The sequence below is a fragment of the Bos grunniens genome, chromosome 28, assembly GCF_055505025.1.
Source record: "Bos grunniens cultivar Pamir isolate PY7600 chromosome 28, Bosgru_T2T1.0, whole genome shotgun sequence".
Lineage (NCBI taxonomy): Eukaryota > Metazoa > Chordata > Mammalia > Artiodactyla > Bovidae > Bos > Bos grunniens.
This window is the reverse complement of record NC_141192.1, coordinates 33,369,662-33,383,213: the sequence shown is the minus strand read 5'-3', so window position 1 is coordinate 33,383,213 and position 13,552 is coordinate 33,369,662. Positions and strand designations below refer to the sequence as shown.

The 13,552-nt window shown below is 38.9% G+C and overlaps 1 protein-coding gene and 1 long non-coding RNA gene across 38 annotated transcripts in view; one reads left to right on the top strand and one right to left on the bottom strand.

Annotated features, from left to right (window-relative positions):
- The window catches only part of LOC147343118 (zinc finger protein 33B-like), a 109,042-nt gene that overhangs the window by 81,006 nt on the left and 14,484 nt on the right, over nucleotides 1-13,552 (top strand). For 10 of the 37 annotated variants that reach the window (XR_015156663.1, XR_015156664.1, XR_015156661.1 and 7 more), the window contains one exon: nucleotides 5,615-5,719. Coding sequence is in view for 29 of the 37 variants with exons in the window: in XM_086381518.1 (XP_086237644.1) it covers nucleotides 5,615-5,719 (105 nt within the window). In the remaining 8 variants the exon portion in view is untranslated. Of the gene's footprint in view, nucleotides 1-3,720; nucleotides 5,408-5,614; nucleotides 13,420-13,552 lie in introns of those variants that run through there. The other 27 variants (XM_086381502.1, XM_086381495.1, XM_086381490.1 and 24 more) reach the window with 6 other exon arrangements.
- Nucleotides 1-13,552, bottom strand: part of LOC147343119 (uncharacterized) — a 50,210-nt gene that overhangs the window by 23,795 nt on the left and 12,863 nt on the right. The window lies entirely within an intron of this gene.

Sequence of the window (13,552 nt, the reverse complement as noted above, 5' to 3'; positions counted from 1 at the left end):
TGGGGTCGCGAACAGTCAGACATGACTGAGCGACTTCACTGTCACTTTTCACTTGCATGCATTGGAGAAGGAAATGGCAACCCACTCCAGTGTTCTTGCCTGGAGAATCCCAGGGACGGGGGAGCCTGGTGGGCTGCTGTCTGTGGGGTCGCACAGAGTCGGACATGACTGAAGCGACTTAGCAGCAGCAGCAGCTGCTGTATAGTAGGACCTTGTTGTTACCCATTCTATATATAATAGTTTGCACCTGCTAACCACAAACTCCCACTTCATCCCTGCCCACTCTCCCTCACCCTTGGCAACCAGAAGTCTGTTCTCTACGTCTGTGAGTCTCTTTTGTAATTAAGTTCATTTGCATTATATATTAGATTCCACATATAGGTGATATTGTGTGCTATTTGTCTTTCTGTGTCTGACTTACTTCACTTAGTGTGATAATCTCTAGGTCCATCCATGTTGCTGCAAATTGCACGATTTCATTCTTTTTTATGGTTGAGTAGTATCCCATCATGTATATATACCACATCTTCTCTATCCATTCATCAGTTGATGAACATTAGGTTGTTTCCATGTCTTAGCACTGCTGTGAGCACAGCAGTGCATGTATCTTTTTGAATTACAGTTTTGTCTGGATATATGCCCAGCAGTGGGATTGCTGATTTATATGGCAGCTCTATTTTTAGCTTTTTGAGAAACCTTAACTGTTTTCTGTAATGTCTGCACCAACTTATATTCCCACCAGCAGGCAGACTGTCTTTTTAAATCCAGAGTTTACTCATTCCGTTTTCCTTTTTTTTTTTTTTTTTTTAGTCTTTGGTTATTGCTCTTGCTGTTTTAATGCCTTTTTTGTTGCCATTTATGAAATTTTCACTCAAGTCTGTTTTCTCTTTGGTCTATTAGTATGCTTGGGCTGTTCTAACAAAACACCATATACTGGGCGGCTTATAGAGCAGAAATGCATTTTCTCACAGTACTGGAGGCTAGTTGTTCAAGATAAAGGTGCCAGCAGCATTCGTTTCTGGTGAGGTCTCTTTCCTCAGCTTGCAGACAGCACCTTTTCACTGTCCTCACATGGCCTTTTCTCTGCAACCCATGAAGAGCAAGTGAACTCTGGTGTCCTTGCCTCTTCTAATAAGGATAACATTTCCATTGGATTTGTGCTCTACCCTTATGAACTCATTTAACCTTAACTACTTCCTAAAAAGTTCTATCTCCAAGTACAGCCACGTTGGGGATTAAGACTTCAACATATGAATTTGGAAGGGGGGAAGTAATTCAGTCTTTATCAGATTCTTTGCAATTTAACTCCTGAAGTGATTTGGTCTTTTTTACCAGTTCTTGCCTCCTTAGTTGCTCATTACTCCAGGTCCGTTCATTTGGCTTTCCTAGCAGTCTGACCTTTATCAGAACTGAGATATCATTCAATATTTTCCCACTGACAATGGAACTTTTTCTTTCTAGGAGTAATTTTATTTGTGGTTCAGTTCAGTCACTCAGTCACATCTGACTCTTTGCAACCCCATAGACTGCAAAATGCCAGGCTTCCCTGTCCATCACCAAGCTTGCTTGCTCAAACTCATGTGATTGAATCAGTGATGCCATCCAACCATCTCATCCTCTCTTGTCCCCTCTCATCCAGCCTTCAATCTTTCCCAGCATCAGAGTCTTTTCCAGTGAGTCAGTGCTTCGCATCAGGTGGCCAAAGCATTGGAGTTTCAGCTTCAACATCAGTCCTTCTAGTGAATATTCAGTACTGATTTCCGTTAGAACTAATTGGTTTGATCTCCTTGCAGTCCAAGGGATTCTCAAGAGTCTTCTCCAGCACCACAGTTCAAAATCATCAAATCTTTGACGCTCAGGTTTCTTTATGATCCAACTCTCACATCCATACATGACTGCTGGAAAAACCATTAACTTTTGACTAGACGGACTTTTGTTGGCAGAGTAATATCTCTGTTTTTTAATATGCTGTCTAGGTTTGTCATAGCTTTTCTTCCAAAAAGTGAGCGTCTTTTGATTTCATGGCTGCATTCACCATCTGCAGTGATTTTGGAGCCCAAGAAAAGAAAGGCTGTCACTGTTTCCATTGTTTCCCCATGTGTTTGCCATGAAGTGATGGGACTGGATGCCATGATCTTAGTTTTCTGAATGTTGAGTTTTAAGCTAACATTTTCACTCTTCTCTTTCACTTCCATCAAGAGGCTCTTTAGTTCTTCTTTGCTTTCTGCCATAAGTGTGGTAACATTTGCATATCTGAGATTATTGATATTTCTCCCGGCAATCTTGATTCCAGCTTGTGCTTCTTCCAGTCCAGCATTTCTCATGATGTATTCTGCATATAAGTTAAATAAGCAGGGTGGGTGACAATATACAGCCTTGACGTATTCCTTTCCTGACTTGGAATGAGTCTTTTTTTCCATGTCCAGTTCTAATTGTTGCGTCTTGACCTGCATACACATTTCTCGGGAGGCAGGTAAGGTGGTCTGGTATTCCCATCTCTTTTAAGAATTTTCAACAGTTTGTTGTGATCCACACAGTCAAATGCTTTGGCATAGTCAATAAAGTAGAAGTAGATGTTTTTCTGGAACTCTCTTGCTTTTTCGATGATCCAACAGATGTTGGCAATTTAATCTCTGGCTCCTCTGCCTTTTCTAAATCCAGCTTCAATATCTGTAAGTTCACAGTTCACATACTGTTGAAGCCTGACTTGGAGAATTTTGAGCATTATTTTGCTAGTGTGTGACATAAGTGCAATTGTGCAGCAGTTTGAAAATTCTTTGGCACTGCCTTTCTTTGGGTTTGGAATGAAAACTGATCTCTTCCAGTCCTGTGGCCATTCCTGAGTTTTCCAAATTTGCTGGCATGTTGAGTGCAGCACTTTCACAGCATCATGTTTTAGGATTTGAAATAGCTCATCTGGAATTCCATCACCTGCACTATCTTTGCTCATAATGATGCTTCCTAAGGTCCACTTGACTTTCCACTCCATGATATCAGGCCCTCAGTGAGTGATCACACCATCGTTATCTTTTTTTTGTATACAGTTCTTCTTTGTATCCTTGCCACCTCCTCTTAATATATTCTGCTTCTCTTAGGCCCATACCATTTCTGTCCTTTATTGTGCTCATCTTTGCATGAAATGTTCCCTTGGTATCTCTGATTTTCTTGAAGAGATCTCTAGTCTTTCGCTTTCTATTGTTTTCCCCTGTTTCTTTGCATTGATCACTGAGGAAGGCTTTCTTGTCTCTCTGTGCTGTTCTTTGGAATTCTACATTCAAATGTGTATATCTTTCTTTTTCTCCTTTGCCTTTCACTTCTCTTATCAGCTATTTGTAAGGCCTCCTCAGACAGCCATTTTGTTTTTTGCATTTCTTTTTCTTGGGGATGGTCTTAATCCCTGCCTCCTGTACAGTGTCATTAACCTCCATCCATAGTTCTTCAGGCACTCTATCAGATCTAATCCGTTGAATCTATTTGTCACTTCCACTGTATAGTCATAAGGGATTTGATTTAGGTCATACCTGAATGGTCACAATAAACTGTGGAAATTTCTGAAAGAGATGGGAATACCAGACCACCTGACCTGCCTCTTGAGAAACCTATATGCAGGTTAGGAAGCAACAGTTAGAACTGGACATAGAACAACAGACTGGTTCCTAATAGGAAAAGGAGTACGTCAAGGCTGTATATTGTCACCCTGCTTATTTACCTTATGTGCAGAGTACATCATGAGAAATGCTGGGCTGGAAGAAGCACAAGCTGGAATCAGGATTGCTGGGAGAAATATCAATTACCTCAGATATACAGATGACACCACCCTTATGACAGAAAGTGAAGAGGAACTAAAAAGCCTCTTGATGAAAGTGAAAGAAGAGTGAAAAAGTTGGCTTAAAGCTCAGCATTCAGAAAACAAAGATCATGGCATCCGGTCCCATCACTTTATGGGAAATAGATGAGGAAACAGTGGAAACAGTGTCAGACTTTAATTTGGGGACTCCAAAATCACTGCAGATGGTGATTGCAGCCATGAAATTAAAAGACACTTACTCCTTGGAAGTAAAGTTATGACCAACCTAGACAGCATATTGAAAAGCAGAGACATTACTTTGCCAACAAAGGTCCATCTAGTCAAGGCTATGGTTTTTCCTGTGGTCATGTATGGATGTGAGAGTTGGACTGTGAAGAAAGCTGAGTGCCAAAGAATTGATGCTTTTGAACTGTGGTGTTGGAGAAGACTCCCTTGGACTATAAGGAGATCCTACCAGTCCAGTCCTGGGTGTTCATTGGAAGGAATGATGCTAAAGCTGAAACTCTAGTACTTTGGCTGCCTCATGCAAAGAGTTGACTCATTGGAAAAGACTCTGACGCTGGGAGAGATTGGGGGCAGGAGGAGAAGGGGACGACAGAGGATGAGATGGCTGGATGGCATCACTGACTCAATGGACATGACTTTGAGTGAACTCCGGGAGTTGGTGATGGACAGGGAGGCCTGGCGTGCTGCAATTCATGGAGTCGCAAAGAGTCAGACACGACTGAGCGACTGAACTGAATGGTCTAGTGGTTTTCCCTACTTTTTTCAATTTAAGTCTAAATTTGGCAATAAGGCATTCATGATCTGATCCACAGGCACCTTCCAGTCTTGCTTTTGCTGACTGTATAGAGCTTCTCCATATTTGGCTGCCAAGAATATAATCAGTCTGATTTGGTATTGACCATCTGGTGATGTCCATGTGTAGTCCTCTCTTGTGTTGTTGGAAGAGGGTGTTTGCTGTGACCAGTGCATTCCCTTGGTAAAATTCTGTTAGCCTTTGCTCTGCTTCATTTTGTACTCCAAGGCCAAATTTGCCTGTTACTCCAGGAATGTCTTGACTTCCTACTTTTGCATTCCAGTCCCCTATAATGAACAGGACATCTCTTTTTGGTTGTTAGTTCTAGAATGTCATGTAGGTCTTCATAGAACTGTTCAACTTCAGCTTCTTCAACATTACTGATTGGGGCATAGACTTGGATTACTGTGATATATGTGTTTATTCATCTCTAAGTTCTCTGTCTCATCTTTTACATGTATTTATAACACAAGGTAATATGTGATATGCAGAGAGTCAGTCTTCAACTGACTTTCTGCATACCTATGAAAATTGAAACTCTAATCTCAGATTGTTTTGTATTTGAATACTCATTTACTTACTTAATGGTGATTTGAAGTTAGTAGTATTCTGTAGTTGTGCCCAAGTAATGTGTTGTTGGTAATTTTATTTTCTCTCCTTATATTTATCCGTAAGTGTTTTGGAGAATTCATGGAGACGTTCGGATTTAAAGAGTTGCTCTTACTCCTCAGACATACTGAGGAATGTCTGAAAACCAAATGTATGTTTTCTAAGAACAGTTTACTCTTCCTTTTCCACTATTCTGGGCTGTTTTTTTCTTGTTTTTGTTTTTTCACCTGAAACTCTAGAAATAGAAAAAACAACATACTTACATTTACCTTCATCCCTGGAGACTAAACAACAAATCAAAATCAGCTACCAGCAATGTAGGGCATTTGTAAGTAGGTCTCATTCCATAAGAAATGTGTTGATTTTCATATGGTGAGATAAATTTTTCTTGTTTCTAGAAGTCTGGAAAACTGATCACATGAAAGAAAGGAGCCATGAAAACCAGCCTAAACATGTATGGGAAGTTGTATTGATCAATAACAAAAGGCTGACTAAAGAACAAGGTAATGTACTAGGGAAGTCACTTGAGTTGGACACAGATTCTTTTCCTTACAGAAAAATACTCTGTCAGTGTGTCTCATGTGGAATGAGCTTCAACTATATTTCAGAATTGGTTATCGATAAGAAAAACTCTTTAGGGAAAAAGACTGATGAATTTAATGCCTGTGGAAAACTGCTACTCAGTATTAAACATGAGAAAACTCATACTAGAGAAAAAAATGAATATTTTAAAAGTGGAAAAATTGTCAGTCATAAAGAGGATTCTGTTCAGCTTGAGAAGATTCAAACTTTAGAGCAAAATTTCGAATATAACATACATCAAGAATCCTTCAATGAAAAGGTAGTACTCAATACATACAAGACAGAGATCACTGAAGAGAATGACTGTGCCTATGATGAATATGGGAGAAGATTCTGTGATAGCTCATCCTTCTTGTTCCATCAGACAGCTCCCTCAAAGGAAAATCACTATGAATTTGGTGATTGTGGGAAATCCTTATGTCTGAAGTCCTCCCTTTTAAAACATGATGGGGCACATTTGAAACACTGTGAATATGGTGAAAGTGGGAATAATTTCAGGAGGAAGTTCTACCTCTCACAGCTTCAGAAAACTCAAAAAGGAGAGAAGCACTTTGAATGTAATGAATGTGGGAAAGCTTTTTGGGAGAAGTCACACCTCACTCGACATCAGAGGATTCACACAGGAGAGAAAAACTTTCAATGTAATGAGTGTGGAAAAACTTTCTGGGAGAAATCAAACCTCACTAAACATCAGAGGTCACACACAGGGGAGAAACCGTATGAATGCAGTGAATGTGGGAAAGCGTTCAGCCACAAGTCAGCCCTCACATTACACCAGAGAACACATACGGGGGAGAAACCCTATCCGTGTAATGCATGTGGGAAAACTTTTTATCAGAAGTCAGACCTCACTAAACATCAGAGAACACACACAGGACTAAAACCCTATGAATGTTATGAATGTGGGAAATCTTTCTGTATGAATTCACACCTTACAGTACATCAGAGAACTCATACAGGGGAGAAACCCTTTGAATGTCCTGAGTGTGGGAAGTCTTTCTGTCAGAAGTCACATCTTACACAACATCAGAGAACTCACATAGGAGATAAACCCTATGAATGTAATGCATGTGGGAAAACTTTCTACCACAAGTCAGTACTCACCAGGCATCAGATAATACATACAGGTTTGAAACCTTATGAATGTTACGAATGTGGGAAAACCTTTTGCTTGAAGTCTGACCTCACAGTACATCAGAGAACTCACACAGGAGAGAAACCCTTTGCGTGCCCTGAGTGTGGGAAATTTTTCAGCCATAAGTCAACCCTATCTCAACACTATAGAATCCATACAGGGGAGAAACCCTATGAATGTCACGAATGTGGAAAAATCTTCTATAATAAATCTTACCTAACAAAACATAATAGAACACATACAGGGGAGAAGCCCTATGAGTGCAACGAATGTGGGAAAACCTTCTGCCAGAAGTCACAGCTCACTCAGCACCAGAGAATTCACATAGGGGAGAAACCCTATGAATGCAGTGAGTGTGGAAAGGCTTTCTGCCATAAGTCAGCTCTGATTGTACATCAGAGAACACATATAGAAGAAAAGCCCTATAAATGTAACGAATGTGGAAAATCTTTTTGTGTGAAGTCAGGACTTACTCTGCATCAGAGGAAGCACACAGGAGAAAAGCCCTATGAATGTAATGAATGTGGGAAATCCTTCAGTCACAAATCATCACTCACAGTACATCACAGGGCTCACACAGGAGAGAAGTCTTGTCAATGTAATGAATGTGGGAAAATTTTTTACCGTAAATCAGACCTCGCTAAACATCAGAGATCACACACAGGGGAGAAGCCCTATGAATGTAACACATGTCAGAAAACCTTTTCTCAGAAGTCAAACCTTATTGTACATCAGCGAACGCACATAGGAGAAAAACCTTATAATTGAAGTGAATACTAGAAATGTTGAGCCACAATTCAGCACCTACTCCATTTCAGAGAATTCACACTATGGAGAAAGCTCTGTTGATATCCTGAATGTTTAATAACTTTCATCCACATAACTGGCCTTATTTTACTCCAAAGTAATGATGTGGGACCAATTTCTACACTGAAACAAGTATAGGGCAGTCTTGTTAAGAGATAATATTCCACTGAATGTCATGTACTGGCATAAACCTCACAGATTTTGATTTTGTGAAGTTCTAACAAAAATACTAGGTTATGTCAGAATTTATATAGGGGAGAAATCTGTCCATTTGAGACTTATGAATTGACGATTTTCTTTAGAGGTAATTTAACTTCAAAAGCTAGAATTTGTGTTTTGGTTTTGATGCTATGGTTATTTTTAGGAAACAGCAGATTGTAATTTATAGATGCATATTGTGCAATGTAAAGCTTTAAGGACTAAAAAGAATAGTAAAATAGGCTCAAAAAGAAGTTGCAGTAGTAGTAGTGCATAGAATTCTGATGTGCCCTTTACAAAGCTTTTTCTAATAATAGTTACATAACTATAACATACTCTAATAACAGTGTTACATAACCATATTAATAGCCCTAACAGGAAATTGATGGTACCCTACTACTAAGTCAGATACAGGCTTTATTCAGATTTCACTAGTGTTTACATGTAATCTTTATGTTTGTCTGTGCATTTCTATGAAATTTTGTGGTTTATATATTTGAGTAACCTTCAACACATGTTATAAAATCAAAAAGGAATCTGGAGTTTGTATTACATGAAGATTACAAAGGAATCAGGATTTCACCACAGGAAGTTAATAAATATTATTAATTATTAATAATAATCATAGCCTTTGTGCTACCCTAATCCTGGCAACCATTTAAATATGAATCTTTTTAAAAGCAGAGATAAACTGAATAATTAGGGCAGAAGCATTAAACACCAGTGAAGTATCGGTTAAGTTCACAGGACTTAGGTATGTACATTACATAAACTGTATGTTTCTTACACAGAATGGAACTTAACATAATTGTGAATAAAAAATAGATACTCCTAGTTTACCCGTTGTTACAACATGAGGCACATCTCCCTTGTGTATAAGGCCTGGAGCAACAGTTTAAAAGGAAGCCCACAAAGCTCATGTCTAACCTTTTAAAACTTATAAATCAAAATAACTAAACGTCCAATAAAATGTATTCTCTGCATGGGGATATCTAGGCCCTAGTCCCATTGCCCCTTCTCTTTCACCCATAGCTTACTGAAGACCATGATGTGCCTTGAGTATACGTATGTAAATACTCTAGCCTTTAGCCTGAATTTATCCAGACCCTGAGTAAGCAACTGCTTTCCAAGACAGGGTCCAGGAAGGAAGTTTCAGATTAGACAATACTCAGAGCTATAAATTAGACTGTAAATTCAAGGGTCTGATGTACCCTGAGATCTGGGCCCTTAATGACTGTTGACTCTCTGAGGAGGAAGACTGAGGCTGGAGCATGGCCAGAATGGAACTAGAGCAGTGCTTTTATTGATAGGGTAGAGGTGATATACTAAATTATACGATCAGATTATGTAAACAATTACATTAAGCTAATAACGTAAGATTATACGATCTAGTGATCTTAGATTATATACAGAGTCTAAGCTTCCATTGTAGGAAACCAGGAAAAGAAGAGCAAATTAAGTTCAAATTATAAAAAAAAAAAAAATAATGAGAACTTAGGCAGATATCAGAGTAATTGAAAACAGGAAACCAATGGAGAAAATAAAACCAAAAGCTGGTTCTTAGAGCAGGACAATAAAATTGATAAATCTCTAGTCAGGTTAGCTAAAAAAAGAGAAGATACAAATTGCTAACATCAGGAATGAGGGGGGGCCATAACTGTGATCCCCTTCACATCAAAAGGGTTATAAAGGAATGTTATGGACAACTCTGTACCCATGGATTTGATAACCTAAATGAAATGGGCCAATTCCTTGGAAGAAACAATCTGCCAAAACTCAAAGAAGGACAAATCTAAACAGGCATATGTCTTAAGAAATTCAATCAATTTTTAATCTTCCAAAGCAGAAAGTATTAAGCCCAGATGTTTTTACTGATGAATTCTACCAAATTAAGGAAGAAATAGTATCAGTTCTCTACAGTACCTTACAGAATGTAAAAGCAGAGCTTTTACTTATTCTTTGAGGCCAGCATTACCCTAATTGTAAAGCCACTGAAAGACATTACAAGAAAGCCAAGGTACAGACCAGGATCTCATTAACAGATATAGAAATCCTCAACAACATGCTTGCAAATTGAATCCAACAGTGTATAAAAAGAATTACATGACATGATCAAGTGGGATTTATCCAGGTATGCAAGGCTAGTCCAATATTTAATAATTAATGTAGCCCATCATATCAACAGGCTAAAGAAGAAATATATGATCATATCAGTAGATGCAGAAAAAATTTCAAAAACTCTTAACATCCATTCATGGTAATTAAAAAAAACCCAGTAAGTGAGGAATACAGGAACTTTTTACCAAGTTTCCTCAACTTGGTAAAAAAAATATATATAAAAATCCTATAGCTAACATCATACTTAATGATGAGAAACTAGATGCTTTTCCAGTAAGATAAAGAGCAAGGCAAGGAAGTCCCTGTAACCATACCTTTTTAGCAGCCTTCAGGAAGTCCTAGCTAATGCAGCAAGATAAGGGAAATAAAAGGTACACAGATTTGGAAGGAAGAGAGAAAACTATTGATGTTCACAGATAACATGATTGTCTATGTAGAAAATTCCAGAGAATCAGCAACAAAAAATTCTCCTGGAGAACAGTTACAGAAAGGTTACCGAATATGATGCTCAGGCAGGTGATGAAAGGAGCTATCAAGTAACAGAGGTACAGAAGAACCTTAGATGCATATGGCTAAATGAGACAAGTCAATCGGAAAAGGTTTTATACTGTATAATTCCAACCATAATGGATTCTAATAAGGGCAAAACTGTGGAGACACTAAAAAAATAAGTGGTTTCCAGGTGTTCAGGGTGAAGGACAGTGGGATGAATAGGTGGATTACAGAGAATTTTTAGGATAGTGAAACCATCCTATAGGATACATGTCATGCATTTGTCAAAACATACAAAGTGTAAAACACACCTACAAAGTGTAAAACACACCTACAGAGTATAAAACACATCTACAAAGTGTAAAACACAACGGGTCAACCCTAATGTAAACCATGGACTTTAGTTGTAAAAATGTATCATATTGGTTCATCAGTTATAACAAATGCACCACACTAATGCTCGGTATTAATAAGGGAAAAGTGTGGAGGGAGGTAGAGGTAAAGGGATATATAGGAACTCTGTGATTTCTGCTCATTTTTTCTGTAGCCCTAAAACTGCTCGAAAAAATGGAGTGTATTAAATAAACAACCCTGCCACATATTACTTTCTTATATATTTACAGAATTTGAAACTCATATGATTCAGTACCAGTTTTTCCATGGTGGGGGTGGAGTAGGGTAGGGAATGCATTCTTAGAAATCATATATTGTCAACCACTAAGGCATATTTTCAATTATAGCTTTCTGCTTTTCTAAGTCTTATTATCTTCTTTTGAAATTACCTTAAATTACTTACCTCTCATTACAACATCTTGTTTCTGCACTGAACATATGTTTCTGCCCTGCAGCTATAATAATCACTAATGAACATTTGGGTTGTTTTTATAGTCTTCAGAATACTTTAAATTATAGCAACTGTGGCTTGAAATTAAGGCCCAGTGTAATAGAGTCTCTTCACATCTGAAACTAAGAAGACCTTTGATAGCCTAACTGCAGGTTTCCCTCCCTATTCTTCTCCCCCAGGTCACTGTAGTCAGACAGTCTTCCTTGTTTATCTGGGGAACCAGTTCTTGGTTTCCCCTCAGTGGCAAGTTTCACTTTCCTACCAGCCCACAAAATTATTCTGAAAAACCATTCCCATCTTCTCACAGAAACTTTGCTGCACCCTCTGCATACTACAGAGCGATTTCCCACAACCCCTGGTTTTTCCTTTGTTCCCAAGCATGATAACCTGTGTGACCCTTGGATGGTGGTGTCATGTCCTCTCGCCTGGCCTGTGAATAGATATAACTAGTAAGCTTATGTAGATCTCATCTGTCCAGTGTAAAGTCTCACATGTTCAGCTATTGCATTACCCCAGGGCATAAATCCTGCCACCAACAGAGTGACTAGGAGGCAGTTAATACAGCTGGGCATGAACAAGATTGTCCCATCTAAGACAGGTCACCTGGTCACTTAGCTAATTGCTCTTGTCTAACAGGTTCCGTGATGTGGCAGAGGCTGCTTGGGATGGCACCACCAACTGCTGGCAGGCTTGCACTTCGGCCTGCTCTGCTCTATGTTCTTTTTTGGATATTGCTATCTCTTCCCACTCTAAGAGGCTCTTGTTCCTAAGAGAATGGTTCATTGGCTGTGCCCCCTGCATGACTTGCCATGGGGTTCAGTGTGTTTGGCAGGTGGTATCTGAGCTACCTGTGAGGCCGGCTTCTGGACCATGGTACTTGCCCTTGTAACTACCCAGAATGTCCACATCAGGGGTGATGTACATGGCTAGAAGTCCAGAATAACTGAGGAAATTTGTATGAGAGAAATAAGAGAGAAAGAAATCTACATGGCAGAAAAAGACAGCCGTAGCAGACAGAGGATGTTAAGTCAGCCAGCCTCTCTGGGTTATGGGCCCAGCATGCTTTTGCTTCACCACCTGTTGTGTCTTTTGTTTTGTTTTTTTTTTTTTTAAAGAAAAAAGGTTCTGCATTCATGGTTAGAGGACAAAACTCCTATCCTGTGGTGCAGCAAAGAGGTTAGTTCAAATGCAGCTTAAGCCTGGGATCCTTGCACCATGTGAAGCAGCCATTGCCATGGAGCAGGCCCCTAACCCTTTCCTGAAGAAAGAAATTTATAAATTTAATCAGAGTAAAGAGAACCCTCCTGAAGTGTAGCAAGTAACCACAGAAAGAAAAGAAATGGAAAGAATGAAGGGAGGGAGGGAGGCAGAGACTTAGATATGAGGAGAGTAAATAACAAAATAACTGAAATATAGGTCCATAGTTTGTTTTTGAAATTGAGATGTGGTTTCTGTACAATATTATATAAATTATATCCACAATTTGACTCAATTAGAATCCAGAATATACTAAAATTATTTGTACAACAAAAGATAAAAGGGTGCTGATTGGCTTTTGTATCTTCCAAATTAACTTGAATATTAACGTTAATGCTGAAGTGTACCATTGCTAAATTTTCATAGCCTTAATACAGGGCTCAAGTTATAGTTATACCTGGGAACCCCCCTAAATTTAATTATGTTACCCCCTAAAATCTTAGAGGTGTTATTGAATATAAAACACAGTGTTATACTGAAATTCCCTCCAAAATTCGTGTTGAAATCTAACTGCCAGTATGATGGTATTTCGTGGCGGGGCTTTTAGGAGTGATTCAGTTAGGAGAACAGAGTCCTCATGAATGGGGTTAGTGCTCTTAAAATAGAGACTCCAGAAAATTCCCTTACTTCTTCTGCCATGTGGGGACTTAGGAAAAGACAGCCTTCTGTGAACAGGAAGCAGTTCTCACCAAAAAAGGAATCTTTTGGTGCTATGATCTTGGACTTCCCAGCCTCTTGAACTGTGAGAAATAAACTTTTGTTGTTTATAAGCCACCTGGTCCATTGTATTTTATTATAGCAACCCCGAGAGTCTGAGTCATTTAGGAACAAATAGTATGTTTCATCTTAACCAACAGAACTATTGACTTAAGTTTCGCATCGTCATAACACCCACTGACTTAA